The sequence below is a fragment of the Fomitiporia mediterranea genome (assembly GCF_000271605.1).
Source record: "Fomitiporia mediterranea MF3/22 unplaced genomic scaffold FOMMEscaffold_3, whole genome shotgun sequence".
In the NCBI taxonomy this organism is placed as follows: Eukaryota; Fungi; Basidiomycota; class Agaricomycetes; order Hymenochaetales; family Hymenochaetaceae; genus Fomitiporia; species Fomitiporia mediterranea.
Genome location: NW_006760388.1, coordinates 766,451 through 784,114, shown reverse-complemented (window position 1 = coordinate 784,114; position 17,664 = coordinate 766,451). Strand labels below are relative to the sequence as shown.

Sequence of the window (17,664 nt, the reverse complement as noted above, 5' to 3'; positions counted from 1 at the left end):
TTTATATGTGTTGTCTACATATCCATCCGTTCGTTCGTTCATTCGTCTGTCCGTCCATTTGTCCGTTTGTATTTGAGTCCAGAGGGATTAATTACGCGAGTTTAGCAGCAACCATCAACTGCTGGAAATCTTGGAACGAAAGTGACGGATTTGCTTGTGCAGACGAAGATGTCGAAGATGAAGAGAAGTACGAGAGCATTTCGATTATCTATACAACAACCACACACCGGCATATAGTCAGTAGAAAGAGACTTGATAGACTAGACGTACCTCCTCGGCGGTGAGCTTTTCTTTGATTGAAGCTGCTGCGTTGGCGATATCACGGATTATGAGGCGTTTTTTGGATAGGTCGGAATCGTCTAGGTTGCCATTTTTATCCTTGTTGCTGTTGTTCTTCTTGGATTTGGATTTGGAGATGTTAGGGAAGAAGAGAGCGAATGTCGAGAGGGTTTCTTGGACTTGGCGGGGTGTGAGTGTGCGACCACTGCCACCTTCGAAAGGCTCTGGAGTGAGGGACGAGTCTTTAGCTTTCCTCTTTCCCTTGCCCTTGCTCTTGCGTGGTCCCTTTGTGCTGGACTTGGATGTAGACTTGGTTGGAGAGCTGGTACCTCGTTGAGCACGAGCGCGGGTGGAACGCTTAGACTTGGAATCGGGAACGTATTCGTCCTCTGAAGAGCCGCTTTCTTCTAGGTCGGCGGATTGTACTGCGTCTGAAGAGCCTGAGTCGTATTCGAATTCGAGAGCGGAGAGTGGAAAGTCGGGGTTCTCTTTTTCGGCCGGTTGGCCCTCTTCTGTGGGGATGAGCGCTGCGCAGACGGCTCGCCAGTCTTGTCTGGAGACGAATTGCGAGGATTGGTCTTCGTCTTCCTCCTCGTCATCGGCAACCCGGGATGACGATCTGTATTTGCGAGGGGATGCAGATGAAGAGAGGGAAGAGGCAGCGTTAGAGAAGACGGAGAGGACTTGTGAGTCGGAAGGGTCAAAGTCGATGAGTTGTAGCGCCCGCGGGATGAGAGAGAGTGGGATGTGAGTCGGAACGGTGGATGGCTCAGACTGCTCGACGTCGACGTCGTTGCCTTCTACGATGAACCCACCACCAGTATCTCCAGTGTTAGTGTCTTCGCCATCGAGGAGGAAGCCACCAGCCAGTTCAGGTTCCACATCTTGTTCGACTCGTCTCCGCTTTTGAGGTGGCTCGTCTTCGGGCTGTGATTCGAGGATTGCACGGTCGAAGGCATCGTCGATGCGCTTGAGTGTTCCCTGAGGTAGAGAGGAGAGGTCGTCGTCGATGTCTGAGTCGCTCATAATGACTGAGTGAGATGAGAGCAGGAGTCAAGTCTCGCATCGCACTCTGCACTGACCGCGATGGCACGCGGAAAGGCAAGTCGCTCTCTTAGAAATTTTAGTAGTGCACATAAACTAACTCGTACATGATCAAATTCTCAGAGAAGGGGAAAGCGAGAACAGGCTGCACGATGGTTAGATAGGAGCAGCGAGCTCGAGATGTCCAACGAGCGATTCGAAAACTACTACAAGGCACAACAAATCCTGTCTGAAGACGAATGGGACGCGTTCATGCAAGCACTGCGTCGACCTTTGCCTTCGACGTTCCGTATTGCTGCGAGTAGGCAGATGAAGGATGTCCTCAGCGATGCGATTAAGAATACGTTCGTCCCGCAGCTTGAGAAGGCCAACTTAAATGGCGAGCAGTTGCCTGTTCCAAAGCCTATACCGTGGTATCCGGATGGTCTTGCCTGGCATGTCAACCTTGGTCGTAAGGAGCTCAAGAAGTCTCCTGAATACAAGAAGTTTCACGAGTTTCTGGTCTATGAGACGGAGGTGGGGAACATCTCGCGCCAGGAGGCAGTTAGTATGATCCCGCCTCTATTTCTCGACGTACGTCCACATCATGCAGTAATTGATTTATGCGCCGCACCCGGGTCTAAGACAAGTCAGCTCTTGGAGGCTATGGACCCACCGACTGGGATTCTAGTTGCGAACGACGCAGAACACAAGCGTGCGCATTTACTTGTACATCAATCTTCGAGATTGCCTTCTCCAGGACTTATGGTCACCAACTTGGACGCATCTGTCTTTCCGACGCTCAAGTATAAAGACAAGCCGCTTCGGTTTGATAGGATCCTTGCTGATGTACCGTGCTCTGGAGATGGGACTATTAGGAAGAACTTGGGTATTTGGAAGAGTTGGCAGCCTCAGGAGGGGAATGGTTTGCATTCGTATGTATGCGCTCTTTTTCTGTAGGAATGTTGGTAATTGATTTATTGCATAAACAGACTTCAACTACGAATATTGCAACGCGCTATGAGGATGCTAAATTGGCATGGAGCTCCAGATGATAGGCCTCGAATCGTGTACTCTACATGTTCTCTTAATCCTGTTGAAAATGAGGCTGTCATTGCCGCTGCTTTGAACAGCATTCCTGGTGAGTCAAGATTTTAGTCATGACTTTCTCTAGTATAACATCAACATCGTCTTAGGCTTCGAGTTGGTCGACGTATCTGACACCCTCCCGAGCTTAATTCGACGTCCTGGCCTTTCGACTTGGCGACCTGCTGTTGGTCGCGAAGTTGACATGTCCTACGCGACTTACGAAGAGTACGGTGATAGCATCGCCGAAGAATCCGCTGCTGCAGAGGCTGCTGCTAACGGGGATGCGGCACCAGAGGACGTTCCTGTCGGCGACGGAAGTAGTGAACCTGTCGAGCATAGAGGAAAAGGGAGGGATCGCAGGAGGGATAAGAATCAAAATCGCCCTGTTCGGAAGAAGTTGTTGAAAACGCATTGGCCGCCTGAGAACGTTGGCGAGCTTAACCTAGAACGATGGTAAGTCTTATCGTCTACTATACATTTCCTTTCGTAATGAAGGCTGAAACACGTCGTGTAGTATGCGAATTTATCCTCACCTACAAGACTCTGGCGGGTTCTTCGTTGCGGTGATTCAACGACGCGATTCCGCTCTGCGCCCTGCTCCTGATGCTAAGGCAGAAGGAAAGAGACCTGCTGAGACATCCGAGGTGGATGATAAGAAACACCCTACTGAAGAACCGGCTGCGAAGAAGACGAAACTTGACGTGGCAGAGAAGGATGAGGGTGAACCTACACCCACCACAGAAGCAGCTGTTGACGGAGAACCTGTTGCCGTGTATAGCGGTGTCTTCAGAGAAGACCCATATACGTTTATCTCTCCGAACGATCCGAGCCTCGTATCTTGCATGTCGGTCCATTTATCTTCATCTTCACCCTAGCCTTTCATCTAAACTAAACATATTTGTTTCCATTTGTTTTTCAGAGAACGACTAAAACTATCAGATTCCTTCCCCCGCTCAAACATATTCGTGCGTAACCCCGAAGGTACACCCCTCCGCGCTCTCTACCTCGTCAACGACGCTGTCAAATCCGTCATGACCCAAACAGACTACACGCGTATCCGGCTTGTCAGTGCGGGTATTAAGCTCTTTGGGAAATCGGAAATTGGGAACTCGAAGGCTCAGCGTGAAAAGGCAGCTGCTGATGGTGAAGGAGCAGCACAAATTCAGTTCCGTGTATTGAACGAAGGGTTGGTCGCGTTATTGCCGTATTTGGATCGAGAAAGCGTCTTGGTTGGTGGGCCGAGTGAGTTTAAGGTGTTGCTTGAGAAGTATCATCCGCTTTGTACGGAGTTTGACGAGGAGTTTAGAGCGAGGATTGATGGGTGTTGTGCGTACACATCGTTTCCTTGCTGTTCAACTGTCTTTTAATATGTGGAGTGGTTTGTAGCGCCTGGAAGTTATATTATTCGTTTTGCCGCTGGTAATTATGGTAATGCAAGGTTAGTCCGTTCCTTACCTGCAAGACTACCGTTGCTCCGGTAAAGCTTACGTCCACACAGTCTTTCGCATGATTTGTATCTGCCACTTTGGAAGTCGGAGCAATCTATTAGCCTTATGGTTGAGAAGAAAGCTAAAAGGTGCATTTTACTGCCCCGTTCCTCCTATCATCAAATTCGAAAGTACTGGGTTTAACTTTATTTTGATTTTTTCTTGGTACAGTGCGTTGAGTCTTAGGTTCTTCGGCGAGGATATCACGTTTGCTGGTGTCCAGAAGGCGAAGCTTCTCGAACAGAAGAAGACAAATGCTGAAGATACGGCTGTAGTTGAGGAACCTGATCCTGAGGCTGATGCTGAAGGTAGCATTGTTGGTATGGAGGAAGAAGTGGAAAGTTGATGCTTGCTTATGTATGTGGCATGAGCTGGTTGCTGACAAAACTTGACTAGGACGTTGAATTAGACTAATGGCAATGCAGTAAAAGTACGAGATATCTACAGTACAGATTATATTGCATATGAATGGTGACCAATGTTGCGTTCTCATGAAAGCGTACTATGAGGGAAAGAAAAAGAAATGAAACGATCCTTGCGCTAATCCATGGATTATTGAGAATTGTCAGAGAGTTGCGATAAGTTGTTGAATCCAGGGATTGGCATCTATCTGTCCTTGGTACTTTGCAACACAATTCTGAAGTGCTACCAAGTCCTTCTCGGCTTTCTCGTCTTCATCCATAATCACGTCTCCGTCGCCTGTCTCAGCAGACGCACAGCGTGCTGTCCATTCTTGGAGGAGCTGTTCGACTATCTTGCTTCCTTCGTCTACTATTTCTTTTGGATGTGTGGGTTGCTTTTCGTGTTCGCCGCCAAAGTCTTCTAGTTCGTCGGCTTTTCGCTTGGCCAGCTGAGTTAGAGTATATGCAGAGCGTCAGAGAACGTGTTGCGGAAGAGGGAGAGGTTTAACTGACTTTGACGACACTCTCTGGGAAATTAGCTAGCTCGGCGACGTGGATACCGAAGCTCTGATCACAAATGCCTGGATACCACAAGATCAGTACTTTAAATTACAATTACATTTTTTATGGACGAGCTAACCTGGTTCGACTTTATAGAGTAGGGTGATGTCACGATCCTGTGATGATTCCCCGGTCTTCGAGACGTGTGCAACGACATGTAGATTCTTGACGTGTGGGATTTGTTGGTCGAGTGCTGTCAACTCGTGAAAATGCGTGGCGAAGAGACAGAATGCGTGGATTTCTGATGCGATGTATCTGTATTTGAAGTTAGCAACGGTATCAAGATTGCGGTTTGGAAGTCATACTCAGAAATCGCCCATGCGAGGCCGAACCCGTCGTATGTTGATGTACCTAAAGTACAGCATTAGTAACTCGCATGCAGGGAGAGGTACGTCTAATGTACCTCGGCCTAATTCATCAATGATGATAAGTGAATCCTGCGATGCTGACTGAAAACCCATTGGCATCAATGTTTCTCATTTAACGAGTTAAAACATGGCCGCCAACCTTCAAGATTGTAGCCGTCTCCAGCATTTCAGCCATGAACGTTGAGACACCCTTAAGTTGACTGTCTCCTGCTCCGACTCGGCACAAAATTGAGTCGAAAATAGGAAGTTCGGCTTCAGAGCATGGTACGAAGCAACCCGTCTGAGCCATTAAGGCAATAACTCCGACCTGGTTGGCGAAAATTAGTGACAAAAGCTATGACCCGGGAAATGTGCTACTGACTTGACGAATATATGTGCTTTTCCCGCCCATGTTTGGGCCAGCTATTGAACGTTAGGATGACCCTAAAAAATAGAAGACCACACTTACTTATGATTTGAAACTCGCTCTCCCCTGAAGCAATGTTAGTCCGACAAGTAACACGAATAAACGATGTCCTCACCTTTGATCATTTCAACATCGTTGGGTATGAAACTGATGTCGTCTTGTACCTCAAGAAGTGGATGCCTTGCGTTCTTCAGAACAACGCTTCCAGATCCTACATAGGCAGATCTAGTTAAACGATCAGGCGAAACGGGAAAATGATCTACGTACCCTTCACTGAAAGTTTAGGTCTAACATATTCCTCTGGTGCGTTCGCAGAAACGTGAGCAAAGCTAGAGTGCATTGTTAGTCAAGCATTACGAGAACTTTCATGATGGCTCTACCTTACGATGACATCAAGGTGAGCGATTTGGTCATCAAGGGCTTCTAAGACCGGCGTGTACGTTGCTTTAGAAAAAATATCAGTACACAATTTGATTCATCGTATACTTAACTCACCAGCAATATTGACAACTTCTTTCACTAAACTACTTTGAGTCCGTGAATATGTATCCGTTATCTCTTGGAAATCCATAGCCAAGGACCGCAACTTCTTCGTGGTAAAGTAAACACCACTCTTATTCGTCCCTAGTTCAATATAGTCCTTCTCATTATGTATCACCTTTGCGTCCTACAAGAAGCGCATCATTTAATTACCAAGCAGAGAGCTCTCGAGAAGATAAATCAGATGTATATGTACTCACAGACTTTGTAATTCGGAAACAATAACCATAGTTCTGGCTGTTCTCAAGGTGTAGCTTCTTGTCAAGCTCCAAACCAAGATCGCGTCCAACCTTCCGATGCTCAGCATCAAGTCCATCCCTAATTTCAATGAGCTTGTCGGCCAATTCTCGTAAGCGATCATCATAATCTGGCTTTATGACAAAGTTGTGCGAAGAAAGTTCGTCGAGGTCAAGCGTCTGTTCAACCATTTCCGAGTACTTTTCGAGATTCTGGCTGTGCTCCTGTAAAGATATTTATTTTGGTTTGCCATATTTACACTCGAGGATATACGTACCTTTAACTTGATAAGATAGATCTCTTCGATGAGTTTGTTATGCCCAACGTCCTCTGTTTCCACAGTTTCTAGTGCTTCTATCAAGCCCACGAGCTGACCAACACAGTTGATTGACAATCCTTCATATACGCTAAGGTGAAATATCATACCTTTTGTGCTGCCTGATAGACACGGACAACGTCTTCTAAAGTTGCTACAGACCTCTGGAATCGCTTGCTGATTCGATGCATGTCAGGCATCATTCTTAGGTAGTCATCCTACGAAGAAAGGTAAATCTTTGATTACTTGAACAAGAATAAGGTCACCACCCACCTGTAGCGTCCGCCGAGTGTTGGAGTCGTGAATGAATGTTTGGACTAGGTCCTGTCGCTTCTCTGTTAAAAATATCAGCGCGTATTGCCACCAGAGCTAAAGAGCCTTCACCCACGGATTTCATGTAAGTTCACCAATGGTTGCTTCAGCCAGCTTCCCAAGAGACGAGTCCCTTGACCTGTTTTGCATTTATTCAGAAGTCCATGAAGAGTAGTATTCTTTGCAGACGTTGTCTACATGGAAAGTAAGCCATAGGATCAACGCAACTGGACAACCGTCAATAATACACACACTGTCTCCTGCCAGTCCAAGGGCGCGAAGAGCACTCGCATCCAGCTTCATAAATTGGGATAAATCATGCGTTTTGAGAACGTATGCATTGTGATTGGATGCGTCTCCGAGTAGAGAGAGGTATGAAATCAGAGCACTGGTAGCAGAAGCGGCAGCAGACGTGGAAGAGGAAAGCTCGGCTGTTACAAAGTCAAGCTCTGTCTGAAATCTTAGGATTGAGGAGACTCACGTATACTGGCAGTGATGTCCACGCCCGTGTTCGTTTTGACTAGAAGAGCAAGGTCTTGTTCGATATTCTTCGCAGCGAAGTCACCTGAATGCAGTAAGTCAAGCATGGTTGTATCTGGGGCACATCTCAAGGGTGGACGTACTCGGCTTGCGTTCCGTTATAACGACTCCACAACGTTCAAAGACGCCCTTCAGCTTGTTCAACTCTAAATCACGATCCGTATTTCCTGTTTTCGAAGACATCGGGATTACAGCTTCTTTCACGGACAGTTGTATTACAAGGGACTGTTCGGAATAGGTATGTTACAAGTCCATTAACTTACCAAAGATTAAAGTGAAACATACCTCGATATTTGAGAAGAGGTCGCTGTCAACAAATTCTGAGATCCCGATTTCACGTACGGACGTATCGGCGAAGGCTACCCCGACTGCTTTTGTCTTTATGCCCGATGACCCGGCTGCACCTACAAACAAGATGAAGAAAATAAATTACTTCTTCCGTTGAGCGAGCAAAAATGGCCTGAGTTACCAAGTGTCGATGTGCCAATTTTCACTGCCATGACTATAGGCGCTGAGAGCATGTCTGTATTGACAAACAGAAGGTCCTCCACAGCTTGAAGGTTCCCAGGGGAAGCCTAGGTCCAAAGTGAGAAATACGGACATTCATTCCTGGAGATTCGACATGCCTCTTTTTCAAGTCTAAACTTTGCACCTTTCTTTCCTCCTTCCGACACCCAGATCTCAATTCGAAGTTGCAGTGACGTGAGTGCATCACGTAGGAATGCAGTAGCTACGTTGTTACTGAGCGTAACACTAGGCAATCCGCTAGCTTTGCCTCCGGAACCGAGATATTTGAGTACCGATTGAGTGCGAAAGACTTGCATAGCAATATATGTTGCATCTTCGCCATGAGCAGAAAAGAAGTCTCGCCTGTCGAACAAGCGTATTGTGTCTGCGCGCTTTGGAGGGAGCTTGCTGAAGAACGAGATGAAGCTGATATCGGCTTGGTCTACTCCCAGTCGCGCGTTTAGTCTGTCGAAGACATTTCCAGGATTATGAGGGTGAACGCACCGAAATCATGATCTTCATTTTTCTCCTTCCCATACATGAGCGCCATTTTTTATTTATCGCAACTTTTGGTGTTGACCTTGTCTCTGTCTCGACAAGTGTTGCACTCACGGTTGAAAGGAAAGGATCAAATTATCAATTACACGACGCGTCTCGGGCTGAACGCGTTTCTTGTCGCGTCATTATTACCTAATCCATTAGAGATACGCGTACGCGTTCAAGATACAAAATGCAAAGGAATCATTACAATACTTAAAAGTAGTGTAATGTACATTAGGCCTACTAGTACATATATGGTAAGGTGTTAAGCAAAATACATGGTGTCTATTGATGTTTCACCCTCGTACTCCTCGTCTGATATTCGGCTTCCAACATACAGCTTCTTGGCAGCTTGACTCAGATTCAGTAGCATCCTACTACCGAATATACAAGGCAAAGTCGCGCTGCATATGCTCTCCAAAACAACGACGACAGTACTTGTTGACCATATAACTACTACACTTAGCGCGCTACCCAACATCGCCCTGTTCATGAAATCCGTCAGTGCTGATACCTGCCCAGTGGAATTGTAATAAGGTCTTTTCTCACATAGCGATGTAAATGAACTGATCTCGAATTAAGATAGATACAAGGCTGCTTCGTCCGTTCTTTACGTTGCCTTGTCCAGGAATCGTCCATATTCTCCCTGCCTTCCGCACTGCTAATATTAAAGATAAAACCTCGAAACCAATAGGTATAATGCTTAAGGGAAATGCAAGTTTGCGTGTAAACAACGAAAAATCTGATTGGTACGTACAAGTAGGCACACATCCAGGATTGCAGAGAAGAGTCTAGCTTTCTGATACATAATACTTGGTGGCTTATTACCTGCGTTACATCTAGTATTGTAACGAAACGGTCAGCTCGCAGATTTCTCGTGCATCGGAAGTGTCAGTTCGACTTACAATTAGTATGGATTTGTAGAAATAATAGTATACCCAGTAAAGCGCCAGATTGGACGACGATGATAACGGCCAATATATTACTCAGTTTCTTGTCTTCGATGATATCATCAATATCCCGTTCTCGTACGGATAAATAAGCAAATCCTCACGCACTTCCTACATAGAGAGCAATTACTTTCAGTAGGACGACTACTGCTCAGAGTGTTAATGTAAGTTCAGTTAGTTTGCCCTGAAAAAACTTACTATCAGTTAGCAGTACGCCAGTATAGCCTAGCACAGCTAAAAGTTAGCAGTCGTTAGCAACCCGTAATCACCTACATACCGGACAGTGAACGGATCCATCCGAATGAAGTACCTATTATCAACTGTCCGGTGAAGGGTAATCTTTCTCAGGCAACTGGCAGACATACATCTGTATTAAAAAAGGCAGTCAGTTCGTAATGTCCTTCGAAAGACGAATAATACGAATGGTTACTGACGCTTCTCGATTAACATCAACAAAATAGCCTGCGAGATTTAAAGGCGACAAGTTAATTCGTCTCTCAGATTCCACTGAATGCCATACGTACCACATAAGCACAGAGCGATCGCAACAGGCCCAGTATATCGGGTCTTGGTTGATCAAAGGTAGGTATATTTCAATTTTACACAACCAACTCCCAGACGCTCACCAAAAAGTATAGAGGTGTCGCATTCCTGTAGTCAGGTTTCTGCCACGATGCATTCCGTCAAAAGTTAGAACAGTTTCTCTCTCAATAACCTCAAGAATTCGGCTGTCATACCCAGAAATGCTGGACCTGCAATACACGCGGAAATGAATATTTCTTCATGTTCACAAAGAAGATATTCGTTTACCTCTTCATCCATCTTTGTAACTGTATCGTATTCTCAGATTGCTATGATCGACTCGGGTTTAAGACAGAGGACTCACCAATATCGTACAGCATGAGTGCCAAGGACGCAAACTGAGCAAAACCAGTCGCGTACCATGCAAACAGCATGGCACTAGGACCCGACGCAGACAAGGACTGGTCCATCTCTTGAGACCCGGATGTGTTTCTTGAGAAGTGGGGCGCAACCTCAAGACAAGGCACCCTCGCTCATTACAAAGCAAGTTGAACACCCGCAGTCCTCTCCATGAACAGGAGCTGCAGGATGGCCGAGATGCATTGGGGTCACGGGCGGTGTCGCTCATCAATCTCGCTAGGAGTCGGCGTCATAGTTATTGGCCTTTCCACGCAAGCCTAGCAGGGAAATCAGATTGCTCCGTCTCAAACCCTTGCTATCAGAACGTTTCGCCGGGTTCCTAGAAATGAAATGTTCTCACACACGGAGTCTGAAACGTATATTTGCTGACCTTCTCACCTTTCACTCATCCTGAACGTTCAGCGGTATTGAAAGACCGACTCCACCGTGATACACTAATCTCAGTGATAAGAAAGTGGTGTGTGGATGCTGCGGCGCCTATGTCAAGAATATTAATAAGGGCATACTGTGGAACATTCGCTTTGAAGACGATCGATGTTGCTAACCATCAATATTATCACCGATGCGTGGAATATCTGTTTGTGCTACACACAAGAAAGATAAGCTACATATTAGATGCGATCGTTCAAATTCTCTAGACCCAAGAATCCTTACGTCGATCGAACGACGACTATCAACCTAGGCAGTATTCAATATCCTGTTGGCTCCTCACACACGTATATATACTTACGTACGTGAAACCCTTGAGACCATTCATTCTACGCTTGAATATCCGAGCTTGAGGCGTGGGGTCTGCGAGAATGATTTTTGCGGATGGAAGACAATCGCAACGACGAGAGAAGAAGCCTACGGCGTCCGAGAAAGCCGAGGGTGAATTCATGCGCCCTAAATCTGTAAATTTAAGACGAGCGAATCCATACACCACTCACTCCCACTCGGCATCACAGTTAACGGTAGTAATGATCGTCGCATACAAAACCGAAGCTGCGACTTTCTCTCATATCGTAAAAGAAAGCGAGAAAACTGCATTAGACAACTGAATCGATAACACTCATAGCACAAACAAGTACTAATACCACGATAAAGAACGCAAGGGACTAGAACAGCTCGACTTCCTCTGGCTTCCAGTTCTTCGTTTGATCCCAGAAACCTGCCATCTTCGGTCCAAGTGCCTCCTTCGCCGTGCCATCCGTCGGGCAGCTCTTCGGACGAAATGTCTTGAATGCACGCTCACGCAGTTCACCTTCCCACACCAGATCACAACGATTATCATTCAGTGAAGCGGAACCAAATTCGTCTTCTTGCGCTGACTGTTTTGGTGCGCTCGACATGCCTGCGCCTGTCATATCTCCTTCATCAGCGTCCTCGAACTCGACTTCCTCCTCGCCACGGGCTCGAGCGGCTTCAGTCCACTTTATGCGATTTAACATAAGACGTTTATATTGTCGGATGAATTTCGCCGCTCCTTCGACGTAGACCATACTGAATTGCGGATGGTATATGATAATCCCCGTCAAGTTCGTCTGCTCGGCATTCTTGCGTACTTTGAATCGATGAGAAGGATCGGCCAGCGTTCTCACTCTGAAATAACCGTTAGAATTGATAGGCAGGGGACAAGCACCGATCCACGTACTTAAAGACGGCACCAACAAGACCTTTCTTCTCTTCTTCGAGCTTCTTGTTCTCAAGCTTCTCACGACGTTGCCCATCCGTAAGTTTTCGTTCAGCATTCATCTTTTCGTGGTTATGCTTGCGCATTGCAACTTCGCGCCGCACCCGTGCTTCGACGCGGGTGGGATCTTGGACTGCGTCACTTGTGAGCACCTTCATGAGATTCGCGAGGCGGACTTTGGGTGGGTCGGGAGGCACAAGTCCCATGCGAATTCGGTCGCGCTTGTCCTGTAATTCAGCTTGTCGGCGTTGCTTGCGCATTTTCTTCTGTTCCTTCTTTGTGAGTATGAGCGGTTTGATTTCGGCTTTGTCTTTGTCGCCAGGGGCAGGGATTTTTATAGGATGCTGCACATAGAGTGTGATGGGAGAATCTCCCGTACGAATACGCAGCGCCGCCATTCCTGCATTCAAATCGTCATAGTTTTGATTAGGCAGAAGAGCCATGTCCCACCATTCCGCCTCTGGGGGCGCTTCTCTCTGCGTACACGGTCAGAAAAGCTCATTCATTGATATCTAAGAACTCACCCTAATATTCTTTTCCACGGTCTCAAACTCACCATCCAGACCCGCCTTCCGCGCACTCTCAGCGATTCGTTGCTTCAGTGCTTCGAGTTGAGCATCATTCCGTATTTGACTTGCAATCGCGACATATTTTCCCTTTTGATTGAATCGGAACGTGCGTGAAGTACGTTCTTTCGGTGCAGCGCCTTCAAAAGAACCAGCTGCGGCATCTTGTGCCGCGTAGGGGTTTACTTTCACTTCTGGTTTCGGAGATGGGACGGCTAATGGTGGAGGTGTAGCAGTCGGAGTATTTCGTACATTTGCCTTGATTGATGCAAACTTTGGCTGCATGGGCTTGTATTTATCTTTCTTTGACTGTGGTGCTGGGCTACTTGTATCAAGTAAGAGAGGATGCGCAGCCATCTTGAGCCCAGCACCCTGCGGACTAGGTTCAACAGGGGTTGCCTTTTTCTTTCCGGCCTGAGCCGCTGCCTAAACAAAGTCAAAGTCAACTAAGAGTCCCGCAAAGCATGGATGCATAACGGACCACCAGATATGGATTATCCTTGGTCGACATCTTGTTCTGCGCCTCAGCAACTCGTTTCCTTGCCTCTGCAACGCGTCGCGCGAGATCCTCAGTTGCCGACGAACTTGCTGTTGGTTTCGGGGCCGCAATACCGGCCGACTGAGCGTTCGTAGCTGGCGCTGGTGCAGCCGGAAAATTTGGCTTCTTACCCGTCATCGCCGCCATCTTGGCCGCGATCTCAGCTCGTTTCTGCTTGATGAGCTCATCTGCAGATAGCTGTTCAATGAAAAATCAGACGACATAAGGGAGCAGATAATATGAGTTTAACATACACCTGTACTCGAGTTAGGGCCAGGCGAGGGAGTCTGTTCATTGAAAGAAAAGCGGTTATAGAGACATGTCAGAGACGTGTTATGGACGTATTCACCTTGAGAATGAGATGGACTTACTGCGTCGCTAGATTAAAAACTGGTCAGCCACGGCATACCAGATGGACAGTTGTGCACAGACCTTTTGATCTTCTTTGTAGCCGAGCCATTTCCACTGCTGTCGAGTGGACGCTTGCTCATCGTGGTCGTGGAACAAGAAGACAAGTCGCGGTGACGAGCAAGGGCGCGCGGAGGCGCTTTCTCCAAGTCACGAGATCCAAAAGCGGCAGTTATTTCTCATGTCCATACAACGTCTTCGATAGCGGTCAGTCTCAGCTTTCGCTGTCCCCCCGCAATGTTCTCGTTGTCTGCTGCGTTCTCGCAGCTACGACTACATGCTGCACCATCTCGCGCGTCTATAAGCTCTCCTCTCACCTTCGTTCGACATCGTTCGCAACTTTCACCGAGAAACGTAAAATGGGTGAAGCGCCAGAAAGGTATCATTCCCATTCCGATAGGCGGGTCGACCAAAGGAACCACTTTGGCCTTCGGTGAATGGGGAATACGAATTAAGGGCAATGGCGCACGTCTTACTGGAAAGCAGCTGGAGACCGTACAGGAGCTTATCAAGCGAAAACTTAAGGTCATCAAAGGTGCAAAGGTTTTCTTGCGTGTTTTCCCGGACATCCCTGTCTGCATCAAGGTACGCCGTCTGAAAATCACAATATATATTCTATTGTTAAAATTTTACTTTAATACAGGGAAATGAGACGCGTATGGGCAAAGGAAAGGGGACTTTCGAATTCTGGGCAACGCGGTATGAAGTTATTCATAGGTCTCTGCAAATCGCCAGTATTAATGTTTATCGCAGTGTTCCTACTGGACGTGTCATCTTTGAGATTGGTGGCGTTCCAATAAGAGAAGAGCTTGCCCGAGACAGTTCGTTTATTCAATTTTAACTTGTATGAGATACTCAGCTGAAGGTCGTGCAGCTTTACGACAAGCAAGTAACAAACTACCAGTCATGACGGAATTCATCACCCGCCGTTCTCCTCCTCGACTTGGAAACCTCGAGATTCCCCTGGAGACCTCCGAAGTAGACCACATTACTACTCCCACGTCTGCAGAGCCTGTAACTTTATCTATTGCATAATCTCAACATATTCTCGCCTCGACTACAATTCAATATAAATTTCGAAGGAGATTTAGAGCACGTGATGCGCGCAAGATCTCGTACACATATAGGTTTCGCCGATTCTCGCATATTAGGGACCTCTTGTGCTCTCAGGTTGTGACTTGGATCTCTGATTTACACAAAAAACCTTGATCTGGTGTGCCTGACTTGTCATGGTTTCTCTGTATTCTTTTCCTTTTGAATTTGAGTTGACTGTTTCCTTGTGGTCCGACCCTGCTACTTGAGAGGCTATCAGAGGTGGTTAAGAATAGGTCATATTCTTCCCGGTGTTCTCGGTGTTCTGCAGTCCTTAGTCTATTCTATCTCCTGTGGCTCTCATGTTGCTCAGTACCCAGCTTTTTCGTCTCACAACGATTGCCACATATTGACTGATCCGATTCTCGCTGAGTACTCGATGTCATGCAAGACTCAAGACTTGGGCGCTCTGCATCAAGTCCGAAGTCGTACTACTTGCCGGAGTTTTCATGGTTTCGCAGTGTTCTGTTGCACAGGTCCGGAGTACGGTGAATTTTGGAGGAGTCATCTGTTTTTATTCTTCTACAATCAGCGTCGCTGCTGCCTACGTGTTCACATCAGGATACAACTCGGTTCCAGTGGATTCTGCTGCCATTGTTTCAGCTACCATAGTACGGCATGCTTTCATGAAGTCGAGTGCTCACGTTGTCAGAATCAATGGATACAGACGTGTGGGGGCGATGCTGGTTCCCGTATCGTCCGCGTGGCGGTATAATGAACTTCTAGACTTCCTGGAGTCTGATTCATGCTATGACGCTCGAGATGTCTTGACCACGTTGATGTGGGAAGCATTCTGCTGTTACTACTACAAGCAACCGAGCATCATTAACTTGCGCCAAACTCTCCTTCCTATAACTTAGTAGCGATCAATCTCTATGCGGTCAAGCACTAATACAAGTTAGACTACATCAGTACTTGTGAAACTTGACTGAATTCATTTTGTTCGTAACTCGTGTACTGAGACAACTCGATTGTCCGAGGGGGAATCGTACCGAACGAGGACTCCATGGTGGAGATCATTGTCAGGGCAGGATGGGTTGCATCATTGATCATTGTCGTCTGCATAGCTTTTGATATTTTGGTAGAATGGTAGAATGGCGGCTGTGTTAGTGCCAAGCGCGATGGTATGTATTTTTGAATTCTATAGGCCCTTGAAACTCTCCTGTGATAGGGATTGAATTGCATTGCATTGCAATTGAAACGAGTCTAGCGTGATGTACATTATTACAGTATTTTCTTGGTCTACAAAATACACGAATTGTCCATGACTGTATAGACTGAAAATTTATTGATTAAGCAAAACAATGTGGACAAGAGAAAAAATCCGTAAAATGACGACATTTTAAGTCATGCTTCCTCGACGACCTCCCAGCCATCTTCCTCCTCAATAGTCAACTCGTCTCGACCCCTGGGTATTCGTACTCGAGGAGGCATCGGGGTCTGATCAGCAGCTGTAGCCTGCGCCTGCAAAAGCTGTCGGAAGTCCAGTGCAAAGCCGTGTGTCGGGGGAGGTAGTCTTGTAATAGCTCCGGGGATGTTGATATTAGTATTTGCATTGAACCCAGTAGAATGTGATTTGCGTCCGAGTTCCGCGCTACAGCATACGCCCCATAGAGTCGGGAGAAGGGCACCGGAAGCTGCGAGAGATAACGAAACGTCTAGTCCTTGAGTGTATGCGAGGTAAGCTGTGTTGTATGAGAGCATGGCTAGTGCGGTTGGGAAGGAGACGGAAGAGTGAGTGGATGCGGAGAGAGAATCGCGTCGTGTTCGTGTGCTTGCTGATAAAGGTGAAGGTGTGTAAGGAGAAGGTAAAGAAGGCTGGTGTGCGGGGGAAGGTGAATGGGGAGGCGAGCCATTAGTCCCGCTACTGGGATTCAATGGGACGTGTAAAGGACATCTTGCAGTCCATCGTGCCCAAGCACCGCCTTCCCCACCCCTTCCTGCGCAGATTTCAGGTATCCCCACGCCGAATTTGCCTCCGCTCCAGGTCACTTCGAATGGAAGCTTCACACCCAAATAGAAACTGAGTAAACCAATGAATTGTACTGTGAATGTGAGCGCGGCGTTGACGTGTGCAGGTGCGAAGCGGCGCATGTCGCCTGGAACGGGAAGGACAAGTCCGCCAATGGACCAGTCGCCTCTTATTCCTGCTCGAACGCCCGAAGCGGGTCGTCCGCCAACCTCGACGACTGAGAAGACATCGACGAGTTCATGCACAAGGCCCTGGCGCGCTTTCGCTAGTTCATCCTGAAGGATGATGTGCTTGGACGTGATGTCTGTTACTAGCATCGCCATGTGGTCTTGCTTTTGAGGTGGTGTTGGCGGTCGACGCCGTGGAGGGCCGCCAGGAGGTGTCGGAGTTGGCGTTCGTGGTGGCGACTCGTCGAATGAATGATGTGCTTCGTCTAGTGAAGTTCGCCTTCCAGCAAGCATAGCGCGCATAGATGCGATGCGTTCTCGCATCTCCTCATTTTCCTCGCGGAGTTTCCGAGTGTGCAGCTGTATGTCGTCAAGACGTGCGCGTAAGGCGGCTACATCTGCGCGCCTCCCGCGGGACTTTTGTAATGGTTCAAGGGACGCGGAAGCCTTGGCGACGAGAAGGTCGCGCTCTGAGGAAAGACGCGTGAGCGCGGTGTGATGAGCATGCAAACTATTGCAGGAGGAAAAATATATTAGTAAACGTGCAATGTTATTTCTAAATGTATCCAGTATGTACTCACTCGCGAGAAAGGCACGAGGAACAGATGAAGTCCTTGCGAGTCTGTTCGCAGGTTGGACATTCCATGATTACATTTGGAGGAGAACGTCGTGGACGGTGGACAACCTGTGAATCGTCATATCACTACCACGCGCGCTCATGAGTCCCGATCAGGCGCGCTCAGTCAGTATT

General features: G+C 47.4%; 7 protein-coding genes across 7 annotated transcripts; 2 read left to right on the top strand and 5 right to left on the bottom strand.

Moving 5' to 3' along the window:
- Positions 1 to 91: 91 nt before the first annotated feature.
- Positions 92 to 1,333, bottom strand: FOMMEDRAFT_144943 (uncharacterized protein; the record flags this gene model as incomplete). The annotated part of the gene is made up of 2 exons (XM_007263439.1): positions 271 to 1,333; positions 92 to 208 (listed from the first exon to the last, which is right to left on the bottom strand). Exons 1-2 carry the CDS (start codon positions 1,303 to 1,305, stop codon positions 92 to 94), a joined length of 1,152 nt encoding a protein of 383 aa, XP_007263501.1. The 5' UTR covers positions 1,306 to 1,333.
- A 170-nt stretch (positions 1,334 to 1,503) lies between these two features.
- FOMMEDRAFT_152652 (S-adenosyl-L-methionine-dependent methyltransferase) lies at positions 1,504 to 4,224 on the top strand (the record flags this gene model as incomplete). Its single annotated transcript, XM_007263438.1, has 8 exons — positions 1,504 to 2,237; positions 2,295 to 2,443; positions 2,499 to 2,844; positions 2,906 to 3,235; positions 3,311 to 3,717; positions 3,778 to 3,829; positions 3,890 to 3,967; positions 4,050 to 4,224. 8 exons carry the CDS (start codon positions 1,504 to 1,506, stop codon positions 4,222 to 4,224), a joined length of 2,271 nt encoding a protein of 756 aa, XP_007263500.1.
- Positions 4,225 to 4,443: 219 nt separating this feature from the next.
- Positions 4,444 to 8,616, bottom strand: FOMMEDRAFT_131906 (DNA mismatch repair protein MSH2; the record flags this gene model as incomplete). Its single annotated transcript, XM_007263437.1, has 24 exons — positions 4,444 to 4,728; positions 4,793 to 4,860; positions 4,920 to 5,095; positions 5,146 to 5,191; positions 5,244 to 5,289; positions 5,348 to 5,515; positions 5,570 to 5,610; positions 5,657 to 5,680; positions 5,730 to 5,825; positions 5,882 to 5,943; positions 5,995 to 6,058; positions 6,110 to 6,281; positions 6,355 to 6,615; positions 6,669 to 6,761; positions 6,818 to 6,925; positions 6,981 to 7,042; positions 7,096 to 7,213; positions 7,272 to 7,450; positions 7,501 to 7,584; positions 7,643 to 7,784; positions 7,845 to 7,963; positions 8,029 to 8,134; positions 8,186 to 8,508; positions 8,571 to 8,616. 24 exons carry the CDS (start codon positions 8,614 to 8,616, stop codon positions 4,444 to 4,446), a joined length of 2,889 nt encoding a protein of 962 aa, XP_007263499.1.
- Positions 8,617 to 9,429: 813 nt separating this feature from the next.
- On the bottom strand, positions 9,430 to 10,916 carry FOMMEDRAFT_165806 (uncharacterized protein; the record flags this gene model as incomplete). Its single annotated transcript, XM_007263436.1, has 12 exons — positions 10,877 to 10,916; positions 10,443 to 10,817; positions 10,367 to 10,386; positions 10,294 to 10,308; positions 10,183 to 10,221; positions 10,081 to 10,123; positions 9,991 to 10,018; positions 9,834 to 9,868; positions 9,755 to 9,781; positions 9,665 to 9,703; positions 9,512 to 9,604; positions 9,430 to 9,445 (listed from the first exon to the last, which is right to left on the bottom strand). Coding segments are annotated over exons 2-12 (459 nt in total), but the record flags the coding sequence as incomplete, so codon positions are not given.
- Positions 10,917 to 11,595: 679 nt separating this feature from the next.
- Positions 11,596 to 13,765, bottom strand: FOMMEDRAFT_152648 (PRP3-domain-containing protein; the record flags this gene model as incomplete). Its single annotated transcript, XM_007263435.1, has 7 exons — positions 11,596 to 12,079; positions 12,132 to 12,646; positions 12,695 to 13,162; positions 13,218 to 13,472; positions 13,529 to 13,561; positions 13,646 to 13,652; positions 13,707 to 13,765. 7 exons carry the CDS (start codon positions 13,763 to 13,765, stop codon positions 11,596 to 11,598), a joined length of 1,821 nt encoding a protein of 606 aa, XP_007263497.1.
- Positions 13,766 to 13,919: 154 nt separating this feature from the next.
- On the top strand, positions 13,920 to 14,740 carry FOMMEDRAFT_103349 (mitochondrial ribosomal protein L16; the record flags this gene model as incomplete). The annotated part of the gene is made up of 4 exons (XM_007263434.1): positions 13,920 to 14,267; positions 14,326 to 14,381; positions 14,436 to 14,503; positions 14,557 to 14,740. The coding sequence occupies 4 exons, from the start codon at positions 13,920 to 13,922 to the stop codon at positions 14,715 to 14,717; spliced, it is 633 nt and encodes a 210-aa protein (XP_007263496.1). The 3' UTR covers positions 14,718 to 14,740.
- A 1,207-nt stretch (positions 14,741 to 15,947) lies between these two features.
- On the bottom strand, positions 15,948 to 17,559 carry FOMMEDRAFT_165803 (uncharacterized protein; the record flags this gene model as incomplete). The annotated part of the gene is made up of 2 exons (XM_007263433.1): positions 15,948 to 17,424; positions 17,495 to 17,559. 2 exons carry the CDS (start codon positions 17,557 to 17,559, stop codon positions 16,122 to 16,124), a joined length of 1,368 nt encoding a protein of 455 aa, XP_007263495.1. The 3' UTR covers positions 15,948 to 16,121.
- Between the last annotated feature and the right edge of the window lie 105 nt (positions 17,560 to 17,664).